Source organism: Apostichopus japonicus, chromosome 19 (assembly GCF_037975245.1).
Source record: "Apostichopus japonicus isolate 1M-3 chromosome 19, ASM3797524v1, whole genome shotgun sequence".
In the NCBI taxonomy this organism is placed as follows: Eukaryota; Metazoa; Echinodermata; class Holothuroidea; order Aspidochirotida; family Stichopodidae; genus Apostichopus; species Apostichopus japonicus.
In genome coordinates, this window is record NC_092579.1 from 21031557 (window position 1) to 21046524 (window position 14968).

The following is a 14968-nucleotide window of genomic DNA, read 5'->3' on the forward strand; positions in this document are numbered from 1 at the left end:
AACTGCAATGACAAGCATAACTACAAACAGCAAACTGGCTTTTTTAAAAGACATTTAGACCTATTTTGAAGGCTGACCATGTGGTCCCAGAGCTTGAAATAACCAAGTGAAACTTCTACTATTGTACCCTTGTTATACCCTTGTTGGACCCTTGTTGTACTAATGTACCCTTGTTGCTATACTATTTTTTATCCATCCCTTTCCTTGCCACCCTCTTTCACTAACCTTGGTCATTTTGCTACTTTCTGCTTGGCATTTTGGATAGTAGGGGGGAAAAAATGCACACACACACACTGGAGATCACAACAGCTCCCCTTTTTTCAAGTTTTTTTCAAGTCTACTCAAATTCAAGTTCCAGCTTACATGCTTGCTAATACCTTCCATTGTTATCTACTTTAAAACTTGGATTCAGATTACTCTTTATTTGTGGTAACACTTTGATCCCACTTCTGACACCAATGGACTATTTAAGTTTGCAGGTTCGAGTCAGTTGACAGAGGCTTAAAGGGTGCTAACAACCACTATAACTTCCATTCAGTCTCAAAATGCAAACATGGCATCAAGTCCTGCATCACCCCATCGAAATTGGCACAAGTGGTAATAAGTAGAACCACTGATAGATAAAGAAATAACAAATTGCAGTATTAAATTAAATCAATTTACACCCCAAGAGTTATTGTTGAAAAATAGTCTATACAGCTTTATAGTTAAATTCAGAGTTAGGCACGTCAAGTAACTTTTCTTACTAAGTTTCAATTATGTTCTCAAAATATTTAACTGGTATAGAGAGTTCAATCCGTTTTTTGTACACAAAATGAATATTCCTTGACAAGACATTATGTATTTTTTGTTATAAAGTGGATGTCATTTTTTATACACCCGGTACAAATGCTTGCTTTCACTGTAAATCAAGTTACACAAGGGGAGACATTTTAATTGTCTAGTTTAACAACCCCCAAGTGAAATTACATGATCAGAGACTTCTGATAACTTTTATCAAATTCATGGGTACTAAAAATTTGGGGCCAATAATGAAGACCTTTTAAGCCTGTTGGCAAATAAAGCATTTTCTCTTATTGCAGTTCTTTTAATCATAATAATTAATTCCTACAACTGTTTACTCCTGCAGCTAGTTTCTATTCCCTTCAGTTTCAATGCAAGTGAAACTAAAGTACTAAAGCACAACCAGGATGTAGCAAAATATTATTAAAATATAACAAAAAACTTGTGTCGATGACAAATTAAGGCTATTTTAAGAAACTTGTATAACCTTTGTTGCATCATAAAATATCATTTCCAAGTACACTGTTTATTTTTCAAGTGAGCACTAATAGAACACCAGAGGTCAACATGCAAGTTTTGGCAAATATTTTTCATATTGCCAAAGTATTTTACAAATAAAAGAATAACTGTGATATATTATGCAAATTTGTTTCAAGTCAAATTACATCAATTTATTTTACATTTTCATACTAATAAGACGGACCCAAACACAAATAAAAAGGAGAAAAAAAGAAGAAAAAAACCACATACAACAAACAAAGAAATGGACAAATTAGTTGAAATGCAATTAGTTACAACCTTGATTACACTTTAGGACACAAGGTAATAATCACTTTATTTTATCATCAAGTTGTCAACAGCTGTTTTTTTTTCTTTGTTTCCGTCTCTCTTTGCAAATAATGATGGCAAGATTTTGTCTTATTACATACCCAAGCAATCAGAGCACAATACATGGTAATATTTTACTATTAAAACATGTACATCAATGGAATTATTGCATGAAAAATGTACAGTAACTAACTACGGTATGATATTACACTAAAAGATCATAAAGTTCCTTCAATAACTTGCTATATTTGTTCATATTTCCATAAAAATATGGCCAATAGGAAGAAGAAAAAAAGAGAGACAAAAAAAGCATTTTGTTTTGCATATTCATTCATTTCTGTTGAAAAAGAAAAGAAAATAGTGGCAAGCAAGAGAGAGAGATAAAAATGCTGAAACATTGCTCATTCAGTTCTTTTGAAGGATTTTAAATGTGGTTACTCAGCAAAACTGTTTCCGTAATTTTTACCTCACGAAAGTACAAAGCAATTGTTTATATAGTTATGGCACATAAAAAGTTTGTATTTCATAATACAGAAATTGAAAGATATTTTTTAAAGGAAAAATTTTTCATTATAAGCACATTATAATTTATTTTGAATGGTTAAGAAAGAACAGAAAGACAAACTACTCTGAAACCAAAAAAAGCAGCAACTGGAATGTAAAACAAAGAGATGAAAATAAGAAAATATGAAAATAATGAATACAATAAAAAGAGCCAAAAAAAGAACAGGGAAGGGCAAACAAATGATGGCTAAAATCCCCTCCAAATTAATTTCAGGAAATGAGTCATCCAGCATAGTGCTTTTCGATTCACAAAGGGAAAGGAAAAGGCAAAAAGTTCATTGTTTCATTATTAAGTTTTAAAAATATACAACTTGTAAAATTGAACCTGACTTAATGCAAAATATAGAGCTGGTATAGAGAGTTCAATCCTTCTTATTTTTGTACACAAAATGAATATTCATTGACAAGAAATTATGTATTTTTTGTTAAATTTGTCAATTCATGTAAACAGGTCAAATGTAAACACCTGATCAGTACAATTATTCAGTGTTGTAACAAGCCTAACAGAGAAGTTACTATTAACTAAAGGATTCGAGCAAGTTAATAATTTCCTATGGATGTAATATAGTAATATAGAGTCCATGATGGCCAAACTTAAGTTTTAGCAAATACATCATCACAGCACAGAGTATTTTGATTAAAGAAAAAAAAAAGGTTAGGACAAAGGAAAAGTTCATTTTTTTAATGATTATGTTTTTGAACTATAGACATTTTAAGATAAATTTAAAACTTACAATTTGTCATTTCATGTAAATACGGCAAATTTGAATGAATACATTATCTTTTATTTTATTACAAAAATATTATACAAAAATATTTATTATAAAAAATATTTTAACAATTTCTTATTTGAGTCACTAGAACATTGAGTTGGAGTTATTCAATTTCATAGTCAAGTGCCACAAACAAGTTTGTTTAATGTTTTCCCCAAAGATAAAAATATAGTGACTCGAGTAAAACGGTTCGCTCTGGTCACGAAATTCAAAAGCAGTCACTAGACCCGATCTTAAAATAATGTGACTGGTCACAAATACAGTATCTGATATAAAAAGATGTTATTAAAACTTTCAACAGCTGTGACATGTTAACATTGGGAAAGCTTTACTGATACTGAGTATTCAGTTCAATCTCCAATGATTATAGGAATTAGATTCTTTAGGTTGAGACACTGTTGTTTAGCGGTTAGTCCCAAAAGATATAGAATAATAGTCAAAAAACTTGTCACTTGTAGTTTATTCGATATCGTTCATAATTATTGAAGAAGAGATCTCTTGAAACATAATCTCGAAGTTTCAAGCCGATTTAATCATTTTTGAGCATCTTAACTTGTGTTTCTAACCTAAGTTTTTTTTCATCAGCCAAGCATCTTGGTTTGATTGTGGTAAATCATTCCAATATTATTGGTAACTGGATTCTCAGAGAATTGCATGTCATTATTTTTACTAGAGTTTTTTCATCTCTTAAAAGAAACTGGAAAATGACAAAGACATTTTTGGGGGCCTGGAATGGGATTGGAAACCATGGTTACAAGCCAAACACTCTACAACTTCGCGATTTAATCGTTGCCTGCTCTGAATACCAATATGAGCAAGAAATTTTTTTATTGAACAGAAACAAATCGTTAAAACCAACTAATAATTAACGACCATCTGTTGCAAAACTCCTTACAGGATGATTGTCTTATTTTGTTCGCCTTCAATCTTTAATTCAAATAAGTTTGGTTAAACTTTAAAACAGCTGCTTGAAAAAGACACGTAAAAATAGCACCATGGAATAAATTTGATGAGTCACACATTAACGATTTCAATATTTCTACAAACAGAATCCTTAGTTTAACCAGCGAACAGCTCCTAGTGTCACATATAAAGCACCTGTCAGCTTACTAATCTCAGTCTTTACCAAGGAATATTAAAATAATTTACTTTCATATCGTCTTTTCCACCTTCCATATCAGAATCGTTGGCCAAGGGTTCCAACAAACCCACCTGTGGCCTAGAAATAACCTGAACAAGACACCAGTAACTAGTCACTATTAACTTGTCACATTTTACACTTTAAATCCGCCAATATGAATACTCTCAATAATATCTACATACATAAATTTTGAAATTTCCTTCGATTTTCTCATCTTTTTCACACCAGCACAGAATAGTTCAACTACTAATAAACATATTTTTCTTCAATCATATCGTGACTGTTTCTTGGCCTTTGACCCACCTCACTTCCAACGATGGTTTATTCCCCAGGAGAGGGGTCCTTTCATTCTGCACGTTCGCTGCATCGTTCAATCGTCTGGCATGTTCGCGAATGGGGTCGTGCATAGGGAAGGAATTGAAGTTAAAGTTGGCCACCTCCACATTCCTCTTGCGAGAGTTCCGTATTTGTTGAATGACGACCGCCATGCATATGCACGTCAATGTTAATCCGAATAAAACACCGACCACGACGCCCGCTACACTGGGTTTCGAAACATCTTAGATACAATAAAGAAAGAAGAAGTAAAAAATCCAGTTTTTTTAGGACTAGAGAGTTCTGATATTATTATTATTATTATTATCCCCACTTTTAATTTGCATTTGTCATGGTTAATACTAACCTGTCTTCACTGTATTCATGCACTATAGTTATCCATATTCGTGACCGCTACTTATAGTTGTTAATATTTATTTTAATCACCAGATCAGATCAGATCAGTAGATTGTTCAGATTGTCCAGAATGACCGTCTGGAACTGATTTTAAATATATGCTTAATTCAACAATTGAATTTTTGGATGTGTAAAACTGTCGAAAACAAATCTGTAGGAGATTTACAGAGGGCATATAGGCTATGATGCATAGTATATAACATAGCAGAAATGTGAGTTTGCCAAATGGTTACAGTACATACTACAAACTCAAAATATTGTGCTACTCCAAATTGTGGCCCCAAAATCAGTATTTCCTGGCTATCGCTCTAAGAAATGATGAAAACCAACATACCTGGAGGAGCCTTGGGATCAACCCTGACAGCGAGGGCCTCGAAGCTGACATCGTTGGAAGCCCTCACGCTCAGAACGTACCCGCAAGAACTGTTAAACTGATGGTCGATCTGTAATCTGCACTGATCCACCCAGTAACTCTGCAGACAAGATTCGGCCACAGGAAGACCGGAAGTGGTATTGTCTTCATAGATAGACCAACAGAAGGCAATCGGCGGACTGCAAACAAACAAGAGGAATCGTTTAACTTGTGGACGTTCAGTATTTCTTCGTGAAAACCACTGAACAATAATGCATTGAGGTTTCGATGACTGCATTATACTAAACTTCTGCTTGTTCAACCAGAAATAGCTCTTATAATATAAATAATGTCCTGAACTACTATTTTGCTGTACAATGTCACCGAAGATGAGGATTCGAACAGATAACAAAATCCGGACAATAAAATCCTTCTAAGCACTTGGGGAGCTACAATGCATAGAAGGGTTTATTGACCAGAAGTGAGTGGTCACTGAGGGCATACATGTGTTCAAAAACAGGTCACCAGTTCACTCCATGCACTGAAGTGTGAGGAGGGTGTTGAGGACAATGATAAGACAAGCAAGTCAGGAAAGAGAAGTAAATTCTGGAGGCTGATTCTATCCTCCCTATTAACAATTGCAAATTCAATACTCCCATCACCCGAACCCAGTTTTTTGTTGTGGCAATGTACAAAATCTCTCGCCACTCTCAAAAGAAATAGTTTCAACCATGCAAGAACCAGCACCATAATAGCAACTTCTTGACGGTATTTAAATGGCATCAGTGGACCGACGTATGGTATGCATAGAAGACTATATATAGACAAACCTTCCATAACAGGATATATTTATCTGCCGCTCCTCCCCAACGATGACACCATCGACTCCATCAGCCGTCAGATTCTGGATGGCATCTAGTGAAAAAGAAGCAAATCGGAATAAGATTGACAAGAAGTGGAACAGAGATGTTTCTGAGTTGAAAATTTTGTTTTTCACATTTCTGTATGCAAAAGTAATCCAGAATGAATGTAGATGTTGATTAATGAAGAGTGATGATGATCACCACCCCCTTGTCCTTCCCAAACTCCCAACAGCTGTTTCCTCCCATCCCATCCCCCCTCCTCCCCTTATTCCCAGTCCTAGATCAAAGTAAAGAGTTCAAGATGCATTGTGACAGACATGGCCACATACAAATAAAAGTTTGAGAGTCATGGCTAGAACGCAGATAAACAAACTGTAAATTCTGCCTTCATGGAATTGTCCTTAGCTCATTAAACGGTAGAATGAGAATGAAGAGGGCGGTAGACCACTTTTACTAGATAACTAGATAAATGAAGTGCCTGTATGTCAAGCACTGTTGAACAGAGATGCAGACATAGGGACACTTACAACAAAGAAATCAGAGGAAACTGTCACGTCAGTGTAAAAGGAAAGACGTAAAAAAAGTCAAGAAAACGAAGAGAAATTTCATGATGTTTATGCCAAATTTAGCTAGACGGGTACCATGCAACTTACCCAGCGTAGTAACAGTGAGAGTTGACATTCCACTTCTCGTCCTTCCCGACTTCATGATTGCCGTAAGACTCACGGATACACTGAATGTGCCAATGGTACTGTAAATGTGGGACACAGAAATCTACACAAAATGCCAAAAAAAAAAATAAAGGAAATACATGACTCATCAGCAGTTGGGTGTGACAAATTATGAACTTTCAATACAAAGGTAGTGACAATAGGACATTTGACATAAATATAAAAAGGTGGAATGCGAGTGTCAGAACAAAATAAACAATACGTATGTTTTCAATCGCTGCATAATACCGTCATCTTATCTGCAAGTCAAGTCACAGTGCATATCTTATCAGGTCGAGTCACAAGTCATGTACCTCAAAGTCAAGTCAAGTCACGTGTCACAGAAATGTGACTCGATCCAGTCCAAGTCATTGACACTAGTCAATAACACTGAGAGTACAGTCTAAGGTTGGGTGTCACTGTTTATTTTCAACTTTAACTTGCTTCCATAAGACTTCACTCTTTTGATATGACATTATAATTCAACGAAGCTAACAATTCACACTGCATTCTTTCAGCGTATTTCAATGGCGAGATAAACTTTGATGCGGACACGACACACCGTTTCTAAAGGTGGCACTAAACATAATAGACACAGAGAAAGGAATTAACCTGATAAGTATAGTAAATACTTTAGTACAATATCTATTGCTACATTTGTCTGTGATACCGATGATATTTCATCGGTACTGTCTCTCCTTGGAAACAGCAAAGTAAATACAAAACTCACTGATGTAGTCTTCAGAGATTGGTTTCCGTCTCCAAAATCCCAATCAAGCAAAAAGATGCTACCCTGGAAGAAGTCGCTAGGATCGTGAATGCTGGCGATGAGTCGTAGGGTCTTGTTGGTGGCAGCATAGCAGTCCTGATGGCAGACTGTTTCGTTCTGGCTCATTAAGACTTGAATATTTATGTCCTCTGGATCGAAGAAAAATGAGAAAAAGCAGCCTAAAATCAGAAAATGTTATTACAGTTTAGAGATGTATTGATGGGAAGTTCAGTGTGCTATGGGTGTGTGGAGAAAGGTAAGTAAAGAATGCTGTACAGTTGATGATGAGTTAACAGCATTTAGGGAGGTGGGGGAGACTGGGGAAGGAAGAACAGATATGGTTAATAGAAGCTGATGCCAGCACAGAGTCCTTTTGACATATAAATTCACAACTTTATTTGAAGTTTTTGTCTAATTGACTAATCAAATTTCATGTCATAAAGACAAAACAAAGTGGCAACATTTGAAAATTTATGAAATGAGCATTCTGCATGAGGGTTAGGATGTTGGATCTGTTTTATGAATTTGTATCATGAGTACTATTTGATAGCATTTAGTGCAACTTGCTAATTTGGATGTCAAAGAGCACATATATATACGATATCATTCCATACTTGACATTCTTTCAAATATCTTGAAAATAAAGAAGATATGTCAAATTATATGTCAATTAAATTTGTAAATGACCCGAGGAAATTTAAAACAAAAGTCGGAATTGGTGCACACTGAAGTTTTATGAGGGAGTGCATATATATTGTCATATAATTTGATAGGATAATGTAAATTAAACACATATATACTGTATAAATGTAAAAACCTACACATACATTCATGTTCATGTACAGATGGATCCAGCATGATAAATACATCGTCACTGAATGTTGGTCAATGAAATTGGAACATTTCTTAACAACTCTGTGTGAGTTTATTAAAATTTCACATTCTGACTCAAGAGTGTACACGTTTGGAGATTTAGCTACAGACGGCAGGAGAAACCGTGTGAAAGTCTGATGTAGGAAGCTAAGAAGAAATGGAAAGCAAATGTACAGGATATGCAACAAGGAAATTGTGGTACAACTTATGTAATATTACACCTTGAGTTAACCCTATGAAGGTGAACTTGGATGCTCTTAATAAACTTGCAATATACAATAGCACCATTTTATAATCGAAACTTCGAAACTTACAATCTCAGTGCCAGTAATGAACACATTTCTAACAGTAACACTTAAATGGGTGTTTCCGTTCATACCATTGCTCACCTCATGGCACACTGCAAACACAGGCGTGACTCCGCCTGAATGTTTACATGTTTTCATCATTCTCACCCAGCAGTTATTATGAAAGAATTTTACACTGTTACCAAAGAAAGTAAACTTGTAACTTGTTGACGCTAGTAGATTGATGTAGTTTACAGTGAGCAACCAATCGCTACCTGATACTGGTCACACCACCTGTAACCTAGGAGAATGAGCTCTGCTTAGTTACCATGGAAACTATACATGCACATATGGCGCAAGATACTATCTGATTTACGACATGAAGCCTCAAAAAATAGGTGCGATGTGACTGTACCTGACAGGAAAAATACTTTTTACTGCCAAGAATATTTACAGAACATACCTATACAGTAAATCCACTTTTAGTATCCGAGAACTCGCGAAGAAGCCATCATTGGCTTATCAAAGTCACAAGCTGACCGAAGTCAGTCTCTTAGATTCATATTATAACCTCCATGATTATGAATTGTCAATTGTCAACAACTCTGTAACTGGATGACATACATTAATCTTGGAGTGACTCGAACTCGAGACCTTATGATTGAAAGGCACCGGCGTTAACCATTGAGCTAACACTCCTAGGGGGAGTGAACTAACACTCATGTGGGGGGAGGGAGAGTGGATGGGGAAGGAGAAGTAGTGTGCTGGGGAAAAGGGGGGGCAAGGCACAGGTGATGGGAAGGTGAATTGAAGAAGAAGCAGTTAGGTTCTAAGGTGGGAGTAAACAATGGTATCTAAATGTATGCATTAATTAGTTCAGTCCATGATATCAAAGTTTGAGTGCAGTCACAGGTTTGGGAAAAAATACTACAATATAAATATAACCTTGTTCTCACCTACCAAAAAAAAGGCACTATTTTATAAACTACTATAACGGTGAGAGTATAGATGCCAAAGGAAAGTTATGAGGTGGATTCAGAGTATAAAGGAAACCTGTATTGATTCACAGGGGATATGTTTTGCTGACTATTGGTGCATCTTTCACAAGTGCTTCCTGCATAGACCACTCATTACCGGTTGACCCTCTGTTACATCACGTCAACGACTTCGTGGAATACCGTACACTGTGTAACACAATACTACTACATACTACTTAACTTGCAATTTATGTTAAACTTCCAGCCTGACTTGAAATACAATCCAAGGCAAGGCTGCAGAAGGACAGGTATTTGCAAATTAGCACAATTATTCAAACTGAGGTTAATGTATTAACTGTTGAAAAAATTGGTGGAAATTGTACCAATGAAATGTGGTGAGAAAGAGTTTTGAGGGAAAAGTACACTTGTTCAGGTTAGGCTTGTTATTGGTCTTCTTAGGTTTGTAATAAATTTAGAGATGCCGGCAAGCAACCCTGCTCTAAGCAGTTGATGTGATATAGGAAAATGCAAGTACCTTCAGGTGATAATTACAGTATGATAAAGTATAGCTGTTGCTAAGGGTGTTACAATGCTAATACCACAAACCATTAAACCTTGCAACCTTCATACTGTGTAGAGTGAGGCCAGCCATCCGCTGCACACTGCACAAAACTTATCACGACCAGACTCTACTCTTCCCCCCTGATCTAGTTATTAAAGGGTGTGAAGATACACGGCCTTATGGTACAACTGACCACCAGACACTGACCGGCTGATCAGCCCACACAACGCCTGTGTTCTCTTAGCGAATTGTGCTCAGTTAGGTCACATGCAATTTTATTAGCCTGTGGTTGGTCACATTTGTTAAGACTGCCGACTGTCAGACAGGGAAAAATGCTACAGGTTCAGTTTCTCCTGACTGAAGCCGACGTGACGGTAAAAGAGGCAAACCCCCTCTTTGATGATTCGTAATCCACACTGCCAACGATCCACGAGGGTCGTGTTGAGTCCGGAGGTGATCAGTTGAGCAGTGTACTGTGGGCCTTACACTTTTATAGTTTACAGTTGACGTGCAAATGCTACTTTCAGAAAGTATATTTTATGAATCCAAAACGTCACCCAAAAATATCACAAATTGAGTTCAGACTGAGATACTATTTTACAAGGGCTTCTCAAATTGTTCTTGGCATAAATGCTCACTAACTATCTCTTAGTTTAAAAATTGTAATTGTGCAGAAGCAGATGTGGGCAGGTTTAAGTGTTTGATGTGAACAGATTGTTGGGTGACGGAACTTTGAAAGTTTGACATGACTTTAAAATCAACTTCTCTCGGCAAGAGCTGTGTAGACAACAACTATTAGTAAACCTTACTTTTGTGTCATTTGGAAATAATTTTATCATTGAATATTTAACTTCTTCACTAACCTGTCACATTGTATGAAGTCTGCCCTCTGGCAACTAAAGTAGCAAAGTATTTTACTTCCACGATCATGGTATGTGCTCCAATATCATTTTTCATCAAATACGTCTCTTCATGGGTACTATTTTGTCCACCTTCTTCTATCTTCAAACGTGGAACAAGATACTTTTGGGATGAATCCCAGTACAAATAAGTATACTCTCTGCTGCTTGGCCTGCTGTTATTAAGCTTCCAGGAGTACAAAGACGCTAGGCATGATGTTGTCCCTCCCAGAGTAGTGGGGCCATCACAAGTTACTGTGACATTGAAGGGGAGAGCTGCAATTGAAAATTGGGAAAAATTTGTTGGTAAGAATATACATAACTAGAACATATTGTAGATTAACAGAACAATGTAAACATTTACATTATGTGATTAACATAACAGAAAGTACTTTTAAATAACATATACCATACATGTATGGATAAAGCACAACAAACGAAATCAAAACATGATTGTTTCTATTCAGTTTACTTGAGAATATGGAGAATATCGAGAACGTTGCATTAAGCCCTTATCCTAATATTAGATTTCATGAACAAAAAATATGAATGTTACCTGAATGTGACGAGGCACCAATAGGTTGCAGCTGCGATACATCGTCTGAGGTGGACGACAGGAAACTTCCAAAAAATACAGGAATCAAAATGATGACCCTCATACTCTTCTACAGGATTCTACAAAAGAAATAGAGAAGAGAAGACCTGTACTCTTTAAGAATAACAAGTCACCCAAGATCAAGGCTGGGCATAGAAACCAAACAACTTGATCCGCTCTCAACCTCAGTCTCTTTTCATCGAGAATGTAACCATGTGATCATGATGGTGTGACATCAACTGTGATACAGTATCACATATAAGTCCTGCTTTCCAAAAGGGAATAGATACAGCAGATTATCTCAGTTAAAGGCTCTGAAAAAGTTAACTTTCCGTTGTTTGCAAATGACGTTTTCTTCTTGTCGTTACAAAATGCAGAGAGTAATGAAACGTGATACCTTGTTATCTTTTATCTAGACCCGAGATCTCCACGCTGCTATGTACACTGTGTTGTGGGTATTGACTGTAGCTGTGTGTGTATTGACTGTACACTAGTGTCTAATTACCGACGGTAGCAAGCTGTGCATGAGACGTTTCTTTGTGCGCGAGTCTTCACACCCTTTAAAGGGTGGTGAGAGATACTGTATACTTGCATATCTGAAAAGCACAAAACTATACTACACATGATCTCAGCCTAATGGCCCCAAAATGGCCGATTAATAGAAATCTGACAGACCAGACTCATTTGTGATCAATATAGCTGTGTACATACTGAATTATGTCTTATCCTCCTTGTCCTGTACTATATTATACTTATTATTATTATTTTGTTTACTGAATTTCTTTTATCGCAAGAAATTGCTCTTTCGGGATATTAATAAGTTGAACTTGAACGGCAGTATATATATATGTATATATATGTAACTGCAGCCAGGCTATCGTAGGTACATGTTTCATATAATACACACAATATCCGTATTGCTACAAATCACGTTGTTAACAATATTTACATGATTGTTGCTACAAATCATGAGTTTGTTAACGATACTCAAATGGTTGTTGCTACAAATCAGGATGTTAACAAATTTTGCTTTTACGCAGGACGTTGTTCACTAATTTTGCCCTTTACTCTTTCAACAGATGTTCGAATAGTAGCCGGGATTCAAGCAGATCAAGCTTTTTATGAGACGTAAGGTGTATCTCAACGTTATCATACAAACCTAACCAATTATTCTCAAATTTACTGTAAATGCGTGATAGTGGCGTTTCATTTTCTACAAAACACTTATCTCTACTATCTTACAAAGGGTTAAATACTGTAGAAGCACCTGGGAGCATGTTACATGACTCTCCATGGTCGGTACAGTTTCTTACTGTGGAATGATGAGTCATGTTTAATTCGATGATACAACCAATACAAAGGTTAAAACACCCCTCTCTTACAAGTGGAATATGCTGACCGGGTATGGTCGGGACTTGATCCTAACTTTCTCCTATGTAATATCACTTTGTATCCACTTGAAATTATTAGCATATCAAAAATACATCAGATTAATATAGGCTAAGCCAAAGTTATAGGCCTAGGTCTATAGGAATATGCTAGCCTAACTTATTACTATTTAGGCAAACTCATGTATCTTGCACTAAATTATCTTTAATAACTTACCGACTATGAGTATAACTCAGTAGTTAAACCCAATCGAAGCGTCAACCACATGATGCATTGCGTTCAACATTCGTCGTTATTAAAATAATGCGATGATATTGCTCTCACCAAGAGGCGTTTTAGTGTGCAGCTTCTGCTTTCGTTTCTATCATGTGCTCCGCTACGAAGTACCAACTTACACTAGCAGAAAAAAATCTGTTTCAATGGCCAACTTGGATATTTCTGGCACACAGCTATATTTTGTTACTTATTATAAAAGAAGTAGAAAACATTTGAGATTTTGAACATTTATTTTACTGCTTTGGCATTTGCAAGCACTGATAGCAGTGCGACACTTAAAAACAACTTAATATCAAAGTCTAACTAAGTCAGTCAATAGTTGCTATTCATTTCAAAAGAATCAAAGGTCACTAACATTTGTATCGCCAAGGGAAATGAAATCCTGAGTAAGATATAGCATAAACTGTTCATCATGATGATGGCCAGATGAATAAGTTTCTTCAGTCACATGTTTTGTCGCCTCATTGAAGGTAGCAGCCACTAAGAGCAGACACTAACAGCAGCCACTAAGAAAAAAAGGACAGTAAGACATGACACACAGTACTACAACTGCGGTCGTGTGTGTTTGTTATAACCAGTGTTACCAGCGACAGTTGACGAAAAAACGCTAGATTGGCGAAAATAAAACCCCAAACGCGCTGTATATACTTAATGTGTAATGATCAGAAAAATGATTTTTTTCAAAATCGATTAACTTTAGTTATGGAGCCTACTAGGATGTCCGGTTAGCACCATATTAAAGTAGACAGGTTCATCTTTCACGTGGTATACCTCTACTATCGGTAACAAAAATGATTTCTTGACCAAAAGTGGCCTTAAAGTTTAAACCCCGATACGGACATCACTAAACGCGCTGTATCTAAGGTGTAATGATCTAAAAAAATGATTTTTTTTCCCTTCAAAATCGATTAACTTTAGTTATGGAGCCTACTAGGATGTCCGGTTAGCACCACATTAAAGTAGAAAGGTTCCTCTTTTACGTGGTATACCTCCACTATCGGTAACAAAAATGATTTCTTGACCGAAAATGGCCTTAAAGTTTTAACCCCGATCCGGACATCTCTAAACGCGCTGTATATACGTTATGTGTAATGATCAGAAAAATGGTTAATTTTTATTTTTTTCAAAATCGATTAACTTTAGTTATGGAGCCTACTACGATGTCCGGTTAGCACCACATTAAAGTAGAAAGGTTCCTCTTTCACGTGGTATACCTCTACTATCGGTAACAAAAATGATTTCGTGACCAAAAGTGACCTTGAAGTTTTAACCCCGATACAGACCCTTCTCTAAACGCGCTGTATATACGTTATGTGTAATGATCAGAAAAATGGTTAATTTTTATTTTTTTTCAAAATCGATTTACTTTAGTTATGGAGCCTACTAGGATGTCCGGTTAGCACCACATTAAAGTAGACAGGTTCCTCTTTCACGTGGTATACCTCTACTATCGGTAACAAAAATGATTTCTTGACCAAAAGTGACCTTGAAGTTTTAACCCCGATACAGACCCTTCTCTAAACGCGCTGTATATACGTTATGTGTAATGATCAGAAAAATGGTTAATTTTTATTTTTTTCAAAATCGATTTACTT

General features: G+C 36.2%; 1 protein-coding gene across 1 annotated transcript; it reads right to left on the reverse strand.

The window, feature by feature from the left end:
* Positions 1-1559: 1559 nt before the first annotated feature.
* On the reverse strand, positions 1560-13711 carry LOC139960582 (transmembrane protein 130-like). Its single transcript, XM_071959037.1, has 8 exons — positions 13314-13711; positions 11670-11788; positions 11078-11389; positions 7477-7664; positions 6690-6810; positions 6004-6088; positions 5156-5373; positions 1560-4648 (listed from the first exon to the last, which is right to left on the reverse strand). Exons 2-8 carry the CDS (start codon positions 11770-11772, stop codon positions 4359-4361), a joined length of 1317 nt encoding a protein of 438 aa, XP_071815138.1. The 5' UTR covers positions 11773-11788; positions 13314-13711; the 3' UTR covers positions 1560-4358.
* Between the last annotated feature and the right edge of the window lie 1257 nt (positions 13712-14968).

Bases quoted from the DNA above. Each gene is read 5' to 3' on its own strand.
- LOC139960582 (XM_071959037.1), bottom strand. From the start codon at position 11,772: ATGAGGGTCATCATTTTGATTCCTGTATTTTTTGGAAGTTTCCTGTCG. The intron at 11,390-11,669 runs GTAACATTCATA...TTTCAATTGCAG, and splicing joins TGGTGCCTCGTCACATTCAG to CTCTCCCCTTCAATGTCACA. The intron at 7,665-11,077 runs GTTAGTGAAGAA...TCTTCGATCCAG, and splicing joins GACTTCATACAATGTGACAG to AGGACATAAATATTCAAGTC.